Below are 19,540 nucleotides of genomic sequence, written 5' to 3' on the forward strand. Positions count from 1 at the left end.
TTTCGATCGTACAAGACAACGCAGCAGCAGCCGCAGCAGCAGCAAAACACGCTGTACAGGTCCTATAGGGGCAAGCAAAGAGCCCATTCTCGAGGCCGTCAAGCTTCCTCCTCTTCCCCGTCCCAGCCCCCTGCCAACGCAGCAAAGCAGCCCTAGATCCGCCATTCCGGATCATGTGGGTGCAGTGGGGGGTCGGCTTACCCATTTCCTACGAGATTGGGAATTTATTACATCGGATCTTTGGGTTCTCAATCTCGTGGGGAATAGGTATGCTCTTCCCTTTCGGGAGTTTTCCCCGAAATTACCCTCCTTGCCAGGGTTATTGTTCGGAGCACCACCTGCTTCTCCTGCAGGAAGAAGTCCTGGCTCTGTTCAGAAAAGGTGCGATAGAGGTTGTTCCGGAGCAGGGAAGGGGTCAGGGATGCTACTCCCGGTATTTTCTGATCCCCAAGAAGCATGGCAGGCTTCGGCCAATCCTGGATCTCAGGATCTTGAATCTTTACCTGAAACAGGAAAAGTTCAAGATGCTCACTCTTACACAGGTTCTTCAAGCGCTGCTGGAAGAAGACTGGATGGTGTCAATCGACTTGCAGGATGCATATTTTCATATTCCCATCCTGAAGTCTCACAGAAAGTATCTCTGTTTTACGGTTGGGTCGCAACACTACCAGTTTGCGGCCCTTCCGTTTGGTCTTACTACTGCGCCTCGAGTCTTCACCAAGGTGATGGCGGTGGTGGCAGCACATCTCAGGAGGTCGGGGATACCTGTATTCCCGTATCTGGATGACTGGCTGATCAAAGCAGAGTCACCGGGGAAGGTGCTCAATCACCTGCAGGAGACAACTCAGTTGTTGCACAGGTTGGGTTTTTCGATAAATGTACGCAAATCTCACCTGGTGCCCTCCCAGCGCAACCTGTTCATAGGTGCGGTACTGGACACTACTGTTTGCCGTGCATTCCCTCCTCCTCAAAGGATTCGCGACATACAGGAAATGATTACTTTATTCTACAATGGAGCGGTTGTTCCAGTCCTGAAGGTCCTACGTCTGCTCGGTCTGATGGCTTCTTGCATTCTGTTGGTCAACCATGCACGCTGGCACATGAGGGCACTCCAGTGGTGCCTCCGCAGGCAGTGGTATCAGCACAACGGAGATCTCAGGGAGTCAGTGAGGATCTCCAGAGAAACTGCAGCGGATCTGTCTTGGTGGAGCGTGGAAGCAATCTGTCACAAGGAAAGCCTTTTCAACTTTCTCCATCGGTGGCCACGGTGATAACGGATGCATCCACTCTAGGGTGGGGTGCTCATCTGGGGGACCTGGAGGTCAAGGGTCTTTGGTCTCCAGAGGAAAGGTTGCTTCACATCAACCTACTGGAATTACGGGCGATACGTCTGGCACTCAAGGCCTTCCTCCCTTCCCTTCGCCGGCGGTCAGTGCAGGTCCTGACGGACAACACGACCACGATGTGGTATGTCAACAATCAGGGAGGAGTGGGGTCGCAGTGTCTCTGCAGAGAGGCTCTGCGTCTCTGGTCCTGGGTTCAGGACCATCAGATTTGTCTGATGGCAAATCATCTGGCCGGAGTTCTGAACGTTCGTGCAGACAGTCTCAGTCGACAGTTCTCTGCCGACCACGAGTGGAGAGGTAGTTCGTCACGTCTTTCGGATGTGGAGAACTCCTCGGGTGGACCTGTTCGCCACTCGCGAGAATGCTCACTCCCGTCATTCTGCAGCCTCCAGTTTCCGATGCAGGGAGCCTTGGGGGACGCGTTTCAGTTGAGTTGGGACTCGCAACTTGTTTACGCGTTTCCTCCCATACCCTTGATTACTCAGGTTCTGGGGAAAATTCGCCAAGACCGGGCCCAAGTTATATTGATCGCCCCGGATTGGCCAAGAAGGGTGTGGTACTCAGATCTTCTCCACCTCTCCTCTCACCCGCCGCTCCGTCTCCCTCACAGGGCAGATCTCCTCTCCCAGATGGAGGGGCAGGTTCTACACCCCCACCTCCAGACCTTACACCTTCATGCCTGGAGATTGAACGGGGCAACCTGAGTTCCTTTTCTCTGCCACACGATGTGGTGGATGTCATTTTGTCAGCCAGGCGTGACTCCACTAAGTCCATTTATTCCTATAGATGGGCAAAGTTTGTTGCTTGGTGTGGGGAAAAGTCCATTGACCCTTTAAGGGCTCGTTTGTCCAATATTCTTCAATTTGCTCTTTCCTTGGCCCGGCAGGGTTTTGCGGTGGCAACTATAAAAGGTTATTTTTTCGGCCTTATCGGCTTTCCTTTGTTTGCCTGACCAGCCCTCTTTGTTTAAGTCACCTATTATTTTACGATTCATCAGGGGCCTTACCAATAAATATCCTCCTACTCCTTTTATTGTACCTCAATGGGACTTGAACCTTGTTCTTACATTCTTGATGGGTTCACCGTTTGAACCCTTACACTCATGTCCCTTGAGACTTTTGTCTTTCAAGACAGTCTTCCTTGTAGCAATTACCTCGGCAAGGAGGGTAAGTGAACTTCAAGCTCATAGTTCAAAGCCCCCGTTTTTATCCATTCATGCTGATCGAATGGTTCTTAGGACCAGGGCTGCTTTTCTGCCGAAGGTGGTAACTCCTTCCCACCTGGGGCAATCTGTTACCCTCCCTACCTTTTATCCTCCCCCTCACCCTTCCAAAGAGGTGGAGCGGCTTCATCGCTTGGACCCTAAGAGGGCGGTGAACTTCTACCTGGACAGGTCAAGGGAGTTCAGGTTGGATGACCAGCTGTTTGTTGGATTTGCTGGCTGCAGGAAAGGAAGATCTGTGCACAAGCGCGCGCTCTCAAGATGGATAATTTTATGCATCAAGATCTGTTACTCCCTGGCGGGTAAGGAACCTCCAGAGGGTATAAGGGCTCATTCCACTAGAGCTAAGTCTGCAACATCTGCTCTTTCAAGAGGTGTGCCTGTAGAGGATATTTTCAAAGCCGCGACTTGGGCCTCCCTCCACACTTTCGCGAAGCATTATTGCTTGGATCCCGAGGTGAGGAGGGACGGCCACTTTGCGCGCTCTGTCCTACAAGATTTCTTGGTATAGCAGAGTGGACACCCTCCTCTGGGAGTGGGGACTGCTGTGGGAATCTATTCACAAGGTGAGGAATCCACTGGCAGATGTATCTATCAGAAGAACAAGTTACTTACCTTCGGTAGCGCTTTTTCTGGTAGATACAGTATCTGCCTGTGGATTCCTCACTGACCCACCCGCCTCCCCGTTGTCCACTCTCGTATACCATATTTATTGTATATATATATATTTATTTATTGTCAAAGGAAATGTTTATTACATTTTGCTTTCCTTTATTGTTTTGGCACTATGTGTGTTATCTGAACATTGTGTACTGTGTATACTATGTATATTTCTACTGTCATTGGTCCGTCCGTGTGCCTTGAAGGCACGGAAAAAAGGGCAGAACTGATGTCATCACGCCGGCGTGGGCCTAATATGGGGTCAGTGACGTCAGCGGAGTCGCGCTCTATGCCGTGCCTCTGTGATGTCGGTCCACGTCGGCGCGAAGCTACAAAAAGAATTTCCGGATGCTGCTGACGCAGGGGGGATATTCACAAGGTGAGGAATCCACAGGCAGATACTGTATCTACCAGAAAAAGCGTTACCGAAGGTAAGTAACTTGTTCTTCTGGATAGCACGCTACGCAATGTGGGGTGTGTTGTTAGACTTGTGTGTACTTTATGTTGATCCAGTGAGGAAAGTGTTTACATGTTGTGCGCTATGACCACTGAGGAAGGTTTATCATATTATAGGAATCAGGGCTTAGTAGAATGATGGATGGAGAAGGGTGAAAGAGATGGGCGCAGTTGGACTTTGCACAGATCCAGTGACATTATCATATCCCATCCGGCACTCAATGTCAGTACTTAGCCATCCAGCACTGGGTCACTTAGTCTTGCATCTGCCTCATGCGAGCCATCCTCTCTTACCATTTGAGAAATGGCTTTACACTAGAAATACTGATGACGTCCCCTCTCCGACTTATATATATTTCTCAACACTCTACAGAACCCCGTCAAATCCTCAGCACTGTTGCACTAGGAGAAATGTACGAACGCCTCTTCTCATCCAAAGAATGGTCAGCCTTCAAAAGTGAGCCCATTCCCATTCTTCAGTACATAGCACCTCAGGCAAAGGAACATTCCCCAAAAAATCCCACTATAGATGCTATATCCCTGTGCAAACAGCTCAATGGAAGAGAGATGGACATGCATGTTGCTGGAGGGGCTGCGACCAAGTGGGAACTTTAACCTACTTTCTTTGGCAGTGTACAAAGCTTTAGCAGTACTGGTCTAAAGTCTTTGCCTCCATTGACCAAATGTATAACATCGAACTCCCCAGATTGCCGAGCTACATTCTCCCGGGTGTCCTGAATGCCCTGACTTACCCTTGAAATCCACGCGTGGACGAGCCATCACTCTGGCTCTATGCCTGGCAAGCAAGTATTGCTAACGCTTCGGGGTACAGCTACAATACCCACTCACTCAGACTGAATCTACAAAATCTGGCATCTCCTTGCCATGGAGAAGCTAACATCCTCAGTAGAGCAGAATCTGCCTCAATTCAACAATATGTGGGGACCCTGACTGAAATTCCTGTCCCAAGAATTCTTAGAATTGACATGCCCAGTCTACTTACTCATTCGCCACCTTATACCCACAAAAACAGTATTGACTGATATGGCACTCACCTTCAGTTTCTAGACAAGCGATATACCTTGTTTCTATGTTGAAGGCCATCATTTTAGCTAAATAGGTAATTAATTTCCCCCACTCTACTATCCCCATCTCTTTGTCTATTCTCTTCAGTTTTCTACCTTTTCATTTGGACCCCACCTGCCAGTGGATGTTGGTCGTAGTTTTTTTTTGTATTGTTCTTCTCAATGTCAAACTCAATGAAAGGATTCGAACCTAAAAACTAATTGCCCCCATTCTACTGACTGGATTTTTGTTGTTTTGGTGTCAAATTATTTAGTAAACTTTTCATTATTTTTCTAAATTGGTGCAGAATTTTTCTTGTGTTAGGTTTCATTTAATTACTGTTCATGTGCTGCGTAAACACTTCACACGCTGCATCTAAGGTAAGTGTGAGTGTTTTGTGCCAGGCTACCAAAGGGTAGGTTAATTAAATGACTGTTTTGGTTTACCCGAACAAGGATTGTGGTTGTTGCTTGATTTGGGTTTACAACCCCCCTCAAGCAATAACTCAGTTTCTTACATTCTCCTATCAAAGTGGAGAGCTATTGAAACGTTTCTGAATTCAGTCTGACACCTGCGATATATAAAAAGTGAGGAATCTGCAGGTATACAAAGTATCCACTAGAAAGATTGTTCCAGAAGGTAAGTAACTTTTTCTTCCACGCAGGATCGAAAATGCCACATCAGTGCTCTGATTTTAAGTGAAGTACCTTACATCACAAGGCATTTCTCTTTTTTCCAGTGGATAGTCAACATTCCTGCACTGCAGTGAGGTGGAGCATTCTGTGTTCTAGTTTAGTGCTTCATATTTAACTCTCTGACATAGAAATCCTGAAAGGTTCCACAGTTTGCACTCTTGTGCACTTGTGCGTCTTGTAATAATTTGCACTATTCTTGTTTTACTCAGGATCTGAACAGGCCCCTGTCCCAGCTCCTCGCGCAGGTGAGAAAATCTCTCTTTTCTCTAAGATGTTATGAGACATGTAAAAGCTTTTCAGTATATCACCAGTAATTGTTATGTATTGTATTGGAACATTTATATAGCACTCACTATCCCTACGTGGGACGCTGGAGCGCTTGCCCTTCTGGATAGCACGCTAAGCAATGTGGGGTGTGTTGTTAGACTTGTGTGTACTTTATGTTGATCCAGTGAGGAAAGTGTTTACATGTTGTGCGCTATGACCACTGAGGAAGGTTTATCATATTATTGGAACACGGGCTTAGTAGAATGATGGATGGAGAAGGGTGAAAGAGATGGGCGCAGTTGGACTTTGCACAGATCCAGTGACATTATCATGTCCCATCCGGCACTCAGTGTCAGTACTTAGCCATCCAGCACTGGGTCACTTAGTCCTGCATCTGCCTCATGCGAGCCATCTTCTCTTACCATTTGAGAAATGGCTTTACACTAGAAATACTGATGACGTCCCCTCTCCGACTTATATATATTTCTCAACACTCTACAGAACCTCGTCAAATCCTCAGCACTGTTGCGCTAGGGGAAATGTGCGAACGCCTCTTCACATCCAAAGAATGGTCAGTCTTCAAAAGTGAGCCCATTCCCATTCTTCAGTACATAGCACCTCAGGCAAAGGAACATTCCTCAAAAAATCCCACTATAGGTACTAAATATCCTGCGCAAACAGCTCAATGGAAGAGAGATGGATATGCATGTTGCTGGAGGGGCTGCGACCAAGTGGGAATTTTAACCCACGTTCGTTGGCAGTGTACAAAGCTTTAGCAGTACTGGTCTAAAGTCTTTGCCTCCATTGACCAAATGTATAACATCGAACTCCCCAGATTGCCGAGCTACATTCTACCGGGTGTCCTGAATGCCCTGACCTACCCTTGAAATCCACGCGTGGACGAGCCATCACTCTGGCTCTATGCCCTGCCAGGCAAGTATTGCTAGCACTTTGGGTCCAGCTACAATACCCACTCACTCAGACTGAATCTACAAAATCTGGGATCTCCTTGCCATGGAGAAGCTAACATCCTCAGTAGAGCAGAAGCTGCCTCAATTCAACAATATGTGGGGACCCTGACTGAAATTCCTGTCCCAAGAATTCTTAGAATTGACATGCCCAGTCTACTTACGCATCCTCCACCTTATACCCACAAAAACAGTATTGACTGATATGGCACTCACTTTCAGTTTCTAAACAAGCGATATACCTTGTTTCTATGTTGAAGGCCATCAGTTTAGCTAATTTCCCCCACTCTACTATCCTCATCTCTTTGTCTATTCTCTTCAGTTTTCTACCTTTTCACTTAGTCCCCACCCGACAGTGGATGTTGGTCGTAGTTTTTTTTGTATTGTTCTTTTCAATGTCAAACTCAATAAAAGGATTTGAACCTAAAAAGTAATTGTCCCCATTCTACTGACTGGATTTTTGTTGTTTTGGTGTCAAATTATTTAGTAAACTTTTCATTATTTTTCTAAATTGGTGCAGAATTTTTCTTGTGTTAAGTTTCATTTCATTACTGTTTGTGTGCTGCATAAACACTTCACATCCTGCATCTAAGTTAAGTGTGAGTGTTTTGTGCCAAGCTACCAAAGGGTAGATTAATTAAATGACTGTTTTGGTTCATCCGAACAAGGATTGTGGTTGTTGCTTGATTTCGGTTTACAACCCCCCCTCAAGCAAGAATTCAGTTTCTTACATTCTCCTATCAAAGTGGACAGCTATTGAAAGTTTTCTGAATTCAGTCTGACACCTGCGATATATAAAAAGTGAGGAATCTGCAGGTATACAAAGTGTCCACTAGAAAGATTGTTCCAGAAGGTAAGTAACTTTTTCTTCCATGCAGGATCAAAAATGCCACATCAGTGCTCTGATTTTAAGTGCAGTACCTTACATATCAAGGTATTTCTCTTTTTTCAAGTGGATAGTCCACATTCCTGCACTGCAGTGAGGTGGAGCATTCTGTGTTCTAGTTTAGTGCTTCATATTTAACTCTCTGACATAGAAATCCTGAAAGGTTCCACAGTTTGCACTCTTGTGCGTCTTGAATAATTTGCACTATTCTTGTTTTACTCAGGATCTGAACAGGCCCCTCTCCCGGCTCCTCGCTCAGGTGAGAAAATCTCTCTTTTCTCTAAGATGTTATAAGACATGTAAAAGCTTTTCAGTATATCACCAGTAATTGTTATGTATTGTATTGGAACATTTATATAGCACTTACTATCCCTACGTGGGACGCTGGAGCGCTTGCCCTTCTGGATAGCACGCTAAGCAATGTGGGGTGTGTTGTTAGACTTGTGTGTACTTTATGTTGATCCAGTGAGGAAAGTGTTTACATGTTGTGCGCTATGACCACTGAGGAAGGTTTATCATATTATTGGAACACGGGCTTAGTAGAATGATGGATGGAGAAGGGTGAAAGAGATGGGCGCAGTTGGACTTTGCACAGATCCAGTGACATTATCATATCCCATCCGGCACTCAGTGTCAGTACTTAGCCATCCAGCACTGGGTCACTTAGTCCTGCATCTGCCTCATGCGAGTTATCTTCTCTTACCATTTGAGAAATGGCTTTACACTAGAAATACTGATGACGTCCCCTCTCCGACTTATATATATTTCTCAACACTCTACAGAACCTCGTCAAATCCTCAGCACTGTTGCGCTAGGGGAAATGTGCGAACGCCTCTTCACATCCAAAGAATGGTCAGTCTTCAAAAGTGAGCCCATTCCCATTCTTCAGTACATAGCACCTCAGGCAAAGGAACATTCCTCAAAAAATCCCACTATAGGTACTAAATATCCTGCGCAAACAGCTCAATGGAAGAGAGATGGATATGCATGTTGCTGGAGGGGCTGCGACCAAGTGGGAATTTTAACCCACGTTCGTTGGCAGTGTACAAAGCTTTAGCAGTACTGGTCTAAAGTCTTTGCCTCCATTGACCAAATGTATAACATCGAACTCCCCAGATTGCCGAGCTAAATTCTACCGGGTGTCCTGAATGCCCTGACTTACACTTGAAATCCACGCGTGGACGAGCCATCACTCTGGCTCTATGCCCTGCCAGGCAAGTATTGCTAGCACTTTGGGTCCAGCTACAATACCCACTCACTCAGACTGAATCTACAAAATCTGGGATCTCCTTGCCATGGAGAAGCTAACATCCTCAGTAGATCAATTCAACAATATGTGGGGACCCTGACTGAAATTCCTGTCCCAAGAATTCTTAGAATTGACATGCCCAGTCTACTTACGCATCCTCCACCTTATACCCACAAAAACAGTATTGACTGATATAGCACTCACTTTCAGTTTCTAAACAAGCGATATACCTTGTTTCTATGTTGAAGGCCATCAGTTTAGCTAATTTCCTCCACTCTACTATCCTCATCTCTTTGTCTATTCTCTTCAGTTTTCTACCTTTTCACTTAGTCCCCACCCGCCAGTGGATGTTGGTCGTAGTTTTTTTTGTATTGTTCTTTTCAATGTCAAACTCAATAAAAGGATTTGAACCTAAAAAGTAATTGTCCCCATTCTACTGACTGGATTTGTGTTGTTTTGGTGTCAAATTATTTAGTAAACTTTTCATTATTTTTCTAAATTGGTGCTGAATTTTTCTTGTGTTAGGTTTCATTTCATTACTGTTTGTGTGCTGCATAAACACTTCACATCCTGCATCTAAGTTAAGTGTGAGTGTTTTGTGCCAAGCTACCAAAGGGTAGGTTAATTAAATGACTGTTTTGGTTCACCCGAACAAGGATTGTGGTTGTTGCTTGATTTCGGTTTACAACCCCCCCTCAAGCAAGAATTCAGTTTCTTACATTCTCCTATCAAAGTGGACAGCTATTGAAAGTTTTCTGAATTCAGTCTGACACCTGCGATATATAAAAAGTGAGGAATCTGCAGGTATACAAAGTGTCCACTAGAAAGATTGTTCCAGAAGGTAAGTAACTTTTTCTTCCATGCAGGATCAAAAATGCCACATCAGTGCTCTGATTTTAAGTGCAGTACCTTACATATCAAGGTATTTCTCTTTTTTCAAGTGGATAGTCCACATTCCTGCACTGCAGTGAGGTGGAGCATTCTGTGTTCTAGTTTAGTGCTTCATATTTAACTCTCTGACATAGAAATCCTGAAAGGTTCCACAGTTTGCACTCTTGTGCGTCTTGTAATAATTTGCACTATTCTTGTTTTACTCAGGATCTGAACAGGCCCCTCTCCCGGCTCCTCGCTCAGGTGAGAAAATCTCTCTTTTCTCTAAGATGTTATAAGACATGTAAAAGCTTTTCAGTATATCACCAGTAATTGTTATGTATTGTATTGGAACATTTATATAGCACTTACTATCCCTACGTGGGACGCTGGAGCGCTTGCCCTTCTGGATAGCACGCTAAGCAATGTGGGGTGTTTTGTTAGACTTGAGTGTACTTTATGTTGATCCAGTGAGGAAAGTGTTTACATGTTGTGCGCTATGACCACTGAGGAAGGTTTATCATATTATTGGAACACGGGCTTAGTAGAATGATGGATGGAGAAGGGTGAAAGAGATGGGCGCAGTTGGACTTTGCACAGATCCAGTGACATTTTCATATCCCATCCGGCACTCAGTGTCAGTACTTAGCCATCCAGCACTGGGTCACTTAGTCCTGCATCTGCCTCATGCGAGTTATCTTCTCTTACCATTTGAGAAATGGCTTTACACTAGAAATACTGATGACGTCCCCTCTCCGACATATATATTTCTCAACACTCTACAGAACCTCGTCAAATCCTCAGCACTGTTGCGCTAGGGGAAATGTGCGAACGCCTCTTCACATCCAAAGAATGGTCAGTCTTCAAAAGTGAGCCCATTCCCATTCTTCAGTACATAGCACCTCAGGCAAAGGAACATTCCTCAAAAAATCCCACTATAGGTACTAAATATCCTGCGCAAACAGCTCAATGGAAGAGAGATGGATATGCATGTTGCTGGAGGGGCTGCGACCAAGTGGGAATTTTAACCCACTTTCGTTGGCAGTGTACAAAGCTTTAGCAGTACTGGTCTAAAGTCTTTGCCTCCATTGACCAAATGTATAACATCGAACTCCCCAGATTGCCGAGCTACATTCTACCGGGTGTCCTGAATGCCCTGACTTACCCTTGAAATCCACGCGTGGACGAGCCATCACTCTGGCTCTATGCCCTGCCAGGCAAGTATTGCTAACACTTTGGGTCCAGCTACAATACCCACTCACTCAGACTGAATCTACAAAATCTGGGATCTCCTTGCCATGGAGAAGCTAACATCCTCAGTAGAGCAGAAGCTGCCTCAATTCAACAATATGTGGGGACCCTGACTGAAATTCCTGTCCCAAGAATTCTTAGAATTGACATGCCCAGTCTACTTACGCATCCTCCACCTTATATCCACAAAAACAGTATTGACTGATATGGCACTCACTTTCAGTTTCTAAACAAGCGATATACCTTGTTTCTATGTTGAAGGCCATCAGTTTAGCTAATTTCCACCACTCTACTATCCTCATCTCTTTGTCTATTCTCTTCAGTTTTCTACCTTTTCACTTAGTCCCCACCCGACAGTGGATGTTGGTCGTAGTTTTTTTTGTATTGTTCTTTTCAATGTCAAACTCAATAAAAGGATTTGAACCTAAAAAGTAATTGTCCCCATTCTACTGACTGGATTTTTGTTGTTTTGATGTCAAATTATTTAGTAAACTTTTCATTATTTTTCTAAATTGGTGCAGAACTTTTCTTGTGTTAGGTTTCATTTCATTACTGTTTGTGTGCTGCATAAACACTTCACATCCTGCATCTAAGTTAAGTGTGAGTGTTTTGTGCCAAGCTACCAAAGGGTAGGTTAATTAAATGACTGTTTTGGTTCACCCGAACAAGGATTGTGGTTGTTGCTTGATTTCGGTTTACAACCCCCCCTCAAGCAAGAATTCAGTTTCTTACATTCTCCTATCAAAGTGGACAGCTATTGAAAGTTTTCTGAATTCAGTCTGACACCTGCGATATATAAAAAGTGAGAAATCTGCAGGTATACAAAGTGTCCACTAGAAAGATTAATCCAGAAGGTAAGTAACTTTTTCTTCCATGCAGGATCGAAAATGCCACATCAGTGCTCTGATTTTAAGTGCAGTACCTTAGATCACAAGGTATTTCTCTTTTTTGCAGTGGATACTCCACATTCCTGCACTGCAGTGAGGTGGAGCATTCTGTGTTCTAGTTTAGTGCTTCATATTTAACTCTCTGACATATAAATCCTGAAAGGTTCCACAGTTTGCACTCTTGTGCACTTGTGCGTCTTGTAATAATTTGCACTATTCTTGTTTTACTCAGGATCTGAACAGGCCCCTCTCCCGGCTCCTCGCTCAGGTGAGAAAATCTCTCTTTTCTCTAAGATGTTATAAGACATGTAAAAGCTTTTCAGTATATCACCAGTAATTGTTATGTATTGTATTGGAACATTTATATAGCACTTACTATCCCTACGTGGGACGCTGGAGCGCTTGCCCTTCTGGATAGCACGCTACGCAATGTGGGGTGTGTTGTTAGACTTGTGTGTACTTTATGTTGATCCAGTGAGGAAAGTGTTTACATGTTGTGCACTATGACCACTGAGGAAGGTTTATCATATTATAGGAACACGGGCTTAGTAGAATGATGGATGGAGAAGGGTGAAAGAGATGGGCGCAGTTGGACTTTGCACAGATCCAGTGACATTATCATATCCCATCCGGCACTCAGTGTCAGTACTTAGCCATCCAGCACTGGGTCACTTAGTCCTGCATCTGCCTCATGCGAGCCATCCTCTCTTACCATTTGAGAAATGGCTTTACACTAGAAATACTGATGACGTCCCCTCTCCGACTTATATATCTTTCTCAATGCTCTACAGAACCCCGTCAAATCCTCAGCACTGTTGCGCTAGGAGAAATGTGCGAACGCCTCTTCACATCCAAAGAATGGTCAGCATTCAAAAGTGAGCCCATTCCCAATCTTTAGTACATAGCACCTCAGGCAAAGGAACATTCCTCGAAAAATCCCACTATAAGTACTATATCCCTGCGCAAACAGTTCAATGGAAGAGAGATGGATATGCATGTTGCTGGAGGGGCTGCGACCAAGTGGGAACTGTAACCCACTTTCTTTGGCAGTGTACAAAGCTTTAGCAGTACTGGTCTAAAGTCTTTGCCTCCATTGACCAAATGTATAACATCGAACTCCCCAGATTGCCGAGCTACATTCTCCCGGGTGTCCTGAATGCCCTGACTTACCCTTGAAATCCACGCGTGGACGAGCCATCACTCTGGCTCTATGCCTGGCAAGCAAGTATTGCTAACGCTTCGGGGTACAGCTACAATACCCACTCACTCAGACTGAATCTACAAAATCTGGAATCCCCTTGCCATGGAGAAGCTAACATCCTCAGTAGAGCAGAAGCCGCCTCAATTCAACAATATGTGGGGACCCTGTCTGAAATTCCTGCCCCATGAATTCTTAGAATTGACATGCCCAGTCTACTTAGGCATCCTCCACCTTATACCCACAAAAACAGTATTGACTGATATGGCACTCACCTTCAGTTTCTAGACAAGCGATATACCTTGTTTCTATGTTGAAGGCCATCTTTTCAGCTAAATAGGTAATTCATTTCCCCCACTCTACTGTCCCCATCTCTTTGTCTATTCTCTTCAGTTTTCTTCCTTTTCACTTGGTCCCCACCCGCCAGTGGATGTTGGTCGTAGTTTTTTTTGTATTGTTCTTTTCAATGTCAATCTCAATAAAAGGATTTGAACCTAAAAAGTAATTGTCCCCATTCTACTGACTGGATTTTTGTTGTTTTGGTGTCAAATTATTTAGTAAACTTTTCATTATTTTTCTAAATTGGCGCAGAATTTTTCTTGTGTTGTGTTTCATTTCATTACTGTTTGTGTGCTGCATAAACACTTCACACACTGCATCTAAGTTAAGTACGAGTGTTTTGTGCCAAGCTACCAAAGGGTAGGTTATTTAATGACTGTTTTGGTTTACCCGAACAAGGATTGTGGTTGTTGCTTGATTTGGGTTTACAACCCCCCCCCCTCAAGCAAGAATTCAGTTTCTTACATTCTCCTATCAAAGTGGACAGCTATTGAAACGTTTCTGAATTCAGTCTGACACCTGCGATATATAAAAAGTGAGGAATCTGCAGGTATACAAAGTATCCACTAGAAAGATGGTTCCAGAAGGTAAGTGACTTTTTCTTCCATGCAGGATCGCAGATGCCACAGCAGTACTCTGATTTCAAGTGCAGTACCTTACATCACAAGGTATTTCTCTTTTTTGCAGTGGTTACTCCACATTCCTGCACTGCAGTGAGGTGGAGCATTCTGTGTTCTAGTTTAGTGCTTCATATTTAACTCTCTGACATAGAAATCCTGAAAGGTTCAACAGTTTGCACTCTTGTGCGTCTTGTAATAATTTGCACTATTCTTGTTTTACTCAGGATCTGAACAGGCCCCTCTCCCGGCTCCTCGCTCAGGTGAGAAAATCTCTCTTTTCTCTAAGACGTTATAAGACATGTAAAAGCTTTTCAGTATATCCCCAGTAATTGTTATGTATTGTATTGGAACATTTATATAGCACTTACTATCCCTACGTGGGACGCTGGAGCGCCTGCCCTTCTGTATAGCACGCTACGCAATGTAGGGTGTGTTGTTAGACGTGTGTGTACTTTATGTTGATCCAGTGAGGAAAGTGTTTACATGTTGTGCACTATGACCACTGAGGAAGGTTTATCATATTATAGGAACCAGGGCTTAGTAGAATGATGGATGGAGAAGGGTGAAAGAGATGGGCGCAGTTGAACTTTGCACAGATCCAGTGACATTATCATATCCCATCCGGCACTCAGTGTCAGTACTTAGCCATCCAGCACTGGGTCACTTAGTCCTGCATCTGCCTCATGCGAGCCATCCTCTCTTACCATTTGAGAAACGGCTTCACACTAGAAATACTGATTACGTCCCCTCTCCGACTTATATATATTTCTCAACACTCTACAGAGCGCAGTCAAATCCTCAGCACTGTTGCACTGGGAGAAATGTGCGAACACCTCTTTGCTTCCAAAGAATGGTCAGCCATTCAAAAGTGAGCCCATTCCCAATCTTTAGTACATAGCACCTCAGGCAAAGGAACATTCCTCGAAAAATCCCACTATACGTGCTATATCCCTGCGCAAACAGCTCAATGGAAGAGAGATGGATATGCATGTTGCTGGAGGGGCTGCGACCAAGTGGGAACTGTAACCTACTTTCTTTGGCAGTGTACAAAGCTTTAGCAGTACTGGTCTAAAGTCTTTGCCTCCATTGACCAAATGTATAACATCGAACTCCCTCTATTCCAGAGCTACATTCTCCTGGGTTTTCTGAATGTCCTGGCTTACCCTTGAAATCCACGCGTGGACGAGCCATCACTCTGGCTCTATGCCCTGCCAAGCAAGTATTGCTAACGCTTTGGGGTACAGCTACAATACCCACTCACTCAGACTGAATCTACAAAATCTGGGATCTCCTTGCCATGGAGAAGCTAACATCCTCAGTAGAGCAGAAGCTGCCTCAATTCAACAAGATGTGGGGACCCTGTCTGAAATTCCTGTCCCAAGAATTCTTAGAGTTGACATGCTCAGGGTACTTACGCATCCTCCACCTTATACCCACAAAAAACAGTATTGACTGATATGGCACTCACTTTCAGTTTCTAGACAAGCGATATACCTTGTTTCTATGTTGAAGGCCATCATTTCAACTAAATAGGTAATTCATTTCCCCAACTCTACTGCCCCTATCTCTTTGTCTATTCTCTTCAGTTTTCTCCCTTTTCACTTGTTGTACCTCACCCGCCAGTGGATGTAGTCATATTTTTTTTTGTTTTGTTCTTTTCAATGTTAAACTCAATAAAAGGATTTGAACCTAAAATGTAATTGCCCGCATTTTACTGACTGGATTTTTGTTGTTTTGGTGTCAAATAATGAAACATTTCATTATTTTTCTAAATTGGTGCGGGATTTTTCTTGTGTTGTGTTTCATTTCCCTACTGTTTGTGTGCTGCATTAATAACTTCACACGCTGCATCTAAGCATAGTCTGAGGGGCAGATTTACAAGCACCTTGTGCCTCTTTTCCATCACTTTCCCCATGTTAAAAGTGACGCAGAAGTGGCGCAAGGGGCTTGGAAATCTGCCCTTGAGTGTTTTGTGCCAAGCTACCAAGGGTAGGTTAATTAAGAGACTGTTTTGGTTCACCCGAATAAGGATTGTGGTTGTTGCTTGATTTGGGTTTACAACCCCCCTCAAGCAATAACTCAGTTACTTACATTCTCCTATCAAAGTGGAGAGCTATTGAAAAGTTTCTGAATTCAGTCTGACACCTGTGATATATAAAAAGTGAGGAATCTGCAGGTAGACAAAGTATCCACTAGAAAGATTGTTCCAGAAGGTAAGTAACTTTTTCTTCCATGCAGGATCTAAGATGGCACAGCAATGCCCTGTTTTTAAGTGCAGTACCTTACATCACAAGGTATTTCTCTATCTTTCAGTGGATACTCCACATTCCTGCACTGCAGTGAGGTGGAGCATTCTGTGTTCCAGTTTAGTGCTTCATATTTAACTCTCTGACACAGCAATCCTGAACTGTTCCACAGTTTGCACTCTTGTGCACTTGTGCGTCCTGTAATAATTTGAACTATTCTTGTTTTACTCAGGATCAGAACAGGCCCCTCCCCTGGCTTCTCGCTCAGGTGAGAAAATCTCCCTTTTCTCTAAGATGTTATAGGACATGTAAAAGCTTTCCAGTATATCACCAGTAATTGTTATGTATTGTATTGGAGCATTTATATAGCACTTACTATCCCTACGTGGGACACTGGATCGCTTGCCCTCGTGGGTAGCACTCAACGCCATGTGGGGTGTGTTGTTAGACATGTGTGTACTTTATGTTGATCCTGTGAGGCAAGTGTTGACATGTTGTGCACTATGACCACTGAGGTAAGTTTATTATATTATAGGAACCAGGACTTAGTAGAATGATGGATGTAGAAGGGTGAAAGAGATGTGTGCATTTGGACTTTTCACAGATCCAGTGACATCATCATATCACATCCGCGACTCAGTGTCTATACTTAGCCATCCAGCACTGGGTCACTTAGCCCTACATCTGCCTTGTGCTTGTCATCCTCTCTTACCATTTCAGAAATGGCTTCACACTAGAAATACTGATGACGTTTCCTCTCCAACATATATATATTTCTCAACACTCTACAGAGCACAGTCAAATCCTCAGCACTGTTGCACTGGTAGAAATGTGCGAACACCTCTTTGCTTCCAAAGAATGGTCAGCCATTCAAAAGTGAGCCCATTCCCATTCTTCAGTACATAGCACCTCAGGCAAAGGAAAATTCCTCAAAAAATCCCACCATCGGTACTATACACCTGCGCAAACAGCTCAATGGAAGAGAGATGGATATGCATGTTGCTGGAGGGGCTGCGACCAAGTGGGAACTTTTACCCACCTTCTTTGGCAGTGTACAAAGCTTTAGCGGTGCTGGTCTGAAGTCTTTGCCTCCATTGACCAAATGTATAACATCGAACTACCCAGATTCCCGAGCTACATTCTCCTGGGTCTCCTGAATGCCCTGACTTACCCTCGAAAACTACGCGTGGATGAGCCATCACTCTGGCTCTATGCCCTGCCGAGCAAGTATTGCTAGCACTTTGGGGTACAGCTACAATACCCACTTACTTAGACTGAATCTACAAAATCTGGGATCTCCTTGCCATGGAGAAGCTAACATCCTCAGTAGCGCAGAAGCTGCCTCAATTCAACAAGATGTGGGGACCCTGTCTGAAATTCCTTTCCCACAAATTCTTAGAATTGACTACCCCGGCTACTTACGCATCCTCCACCTTATACCCCAATAAAACATTATTGACTGATATGGCACTCACCTTTAGTTTCTAGACAAGCGATATACCTTGTTTCTATGTTGAAGGCCATCATTTTAGCTAAATAGGTAATTCATTTCCCCCACTCTTCTGTCCCCATGTATTTGTCTATTCTCTTCAGTTTTCTCCCTTTTCACTTGGTCCCCACCCACCAGTGGATGTTGGTCGTAGTTTTTTTTTGTATTGTTCTTTTCAATGTGAAACTCAATAAAAGGATTTGAACCTAAAAAGTAATTGCCCCCATTCTACTGACTGGATTTTTGTTGTTTTGGCTTCAAATTATTTAGAAAACGTTTCATTATTTTTCTAAATTGGTGCAGGATTTTATTTGTGTTGTGTTTCAATTAATTACTGTTTGTGTGCTGCATAAACACTTCACACTCTGCATCTAAGTTAAGTCTGAGTGTTTTGTGCCAAGCTACCAAAGGGTAGGTTAATTAAATGACTGTTTTGGTTTGCCCGAACAAGGATTGTGGTTGTTGCTTGATTTGGGTTTACAACCCCCCTCAAGCAAGAACTCAGTTTCTTACATTCTCCTATCAACGTGGAGAGCTATTGAAACGTTTCTGAATTCAGTCTGACACCTGCGATATATAAAAAGTGAGAAATCTGCAGGTATACAAAGTATCCATTAGAAAGATTGTTCCAGAAGGTAAGTAACTTGATCTTCCATTCAGGATCGCAGATGCCACAGCAGTGCTCTGATTTCAAGTGCAGTACCTTACATCACAAGGTATTTCTGTATTTTCCAGTGGATACTCCACATTCCTGCACTGCAGTGAGGTGAAGCATTCTGTGTTCTAGTTCAGTGCTTCATATTTAACTCTCTGACATAGAAATCCTGAAAGGTTCCACAGTTTGCACTCTTGTGAACTTGTGCGTCTTGTAATAATTTTCACTATTCTTGTTTTACTCAGGATCTGAACAGGCCCCTCTCCCGGCTCCTCGCTCAGGTGAGAAAATCTCTCTTTTCTCTAAGATGTTATAAGACATGTAAAAGCTTTCCAGTATATCACCAGTAATTGTTATGTATTGTATTGGAACATTTTTTTCTTTTTTTGTTTAAATATCCTTTATTAGTGGTATAGGAGAAGTAAAGCATGAATGGTACAATACATACATTATTACATCTCAAAGATGTCTGTCATGAATACGGGGCATAGCACCCAATACACTGGTTATCTTGCTTCATACATCATGGCTACAATTTCCAGCACAAACGTTTCAAACCATGTTTGTGTAACAAGGATACAAATTCCGAATTAAACATCAAGGATAGGAGGGGAGGACAAGGAACTGGGGACATAAAGGCAAAATCAGGAAGGGGTGGATATGGTCAGCTGATGCTGGAGCTAGTTGTGTGCGTCTTTGTTTGGGGTGTGGCGTCATGGGGAGCATGGGTGATACTCAGAAGTGTCTAATGAAGTGGGCATGGCCCGGGGGGAGAGATCACCCCCGTCACCACGGACATCAGGCATGAGGGGAAGGATGTGACGGTGGGGGTGTCAGCGGATGCGTCCGTGTGGAGTGCGCATAGGGGGTGCATCGTCGGTGCTGTCCAGGTGGGTGACTCCTGTCGTGGATTGTGTGAGAAGGCATTCCTTGTGGAAGGAGGTGAGCATTGTGTCCCAGAATTGCGCAATCGGGAACTGACGGAGGCCTGCCGTTTCCTCGTTATGGAGGGCGGTGCTTTCCGCTTTTGCCCAGGTGTCTAGGGATGCGCGCCAGTGTTCTGGTAACGGCGGGGCAGCTCTCTTCCAGTGTTTTGTGAGCAATCTTTTTGCTGTGAGGAGGGCAAGGTCCCAGAATCGAGAGGGGGCTTTGTTTAATGGAGTACGCTTAT

The 19,540-nt window shown here is 44.2% G+C and overlaps 1 protein-coding gene across 1 annotated transcript in view; it reads left to right on the top strand.

Moving 5' to 3' along the window:
- LOC144768685 (uncharacterized) overlaps positions 1-19,540 on the top strand; it is a 9,047,330-nt gene that overhangs the window by 6,399,064 nt on the left and 2,628,726 nt on the right. Inside the window, exons 43-49 of the mRNA XM_078652515.1 lie at positions 5,654-5,689; positions 7,789-7,824; positions 9,913-9,948; positions 12,055-12,090; positions 14,204-14,239; positions 16,458-16,493; positions 18,615-18,650. Coding sequence (XP_078508641.1) covers positions 5,654-5,689; positions 7,789-7,824; positions 9,913-9,948; positions 12,055-12,090; positions 14,204-14,239; positions 16,458-16,493; positions 18,615-18,650 — 252 coding nt within the window. The remainder of the gene's footprint in view (positions 1-5,653; positions 5,690-7,788; positions 7,825-9,912; positions 9,949-12,054; positions 12,091-14,203; positions 14,240-16,457; positions 16,494-18,614; positions 18,651-19,540) is intronic.

The sequence above is a fragment of the Lissotriton helveticus genome, chromosome 7, assembly GCF_964261635.1.
Source record: "Lissotriton helveticus chromosome 7, aLisHel1.1, whole genome shotgun sequence".
NCBI classification, from domain to species: domain Eukaryota; kingdom Metazoa; phylum Chordata; class Amphibia; order Caudata; family Salamandridae; genus Lissotriton; species Lissotriton helveticus.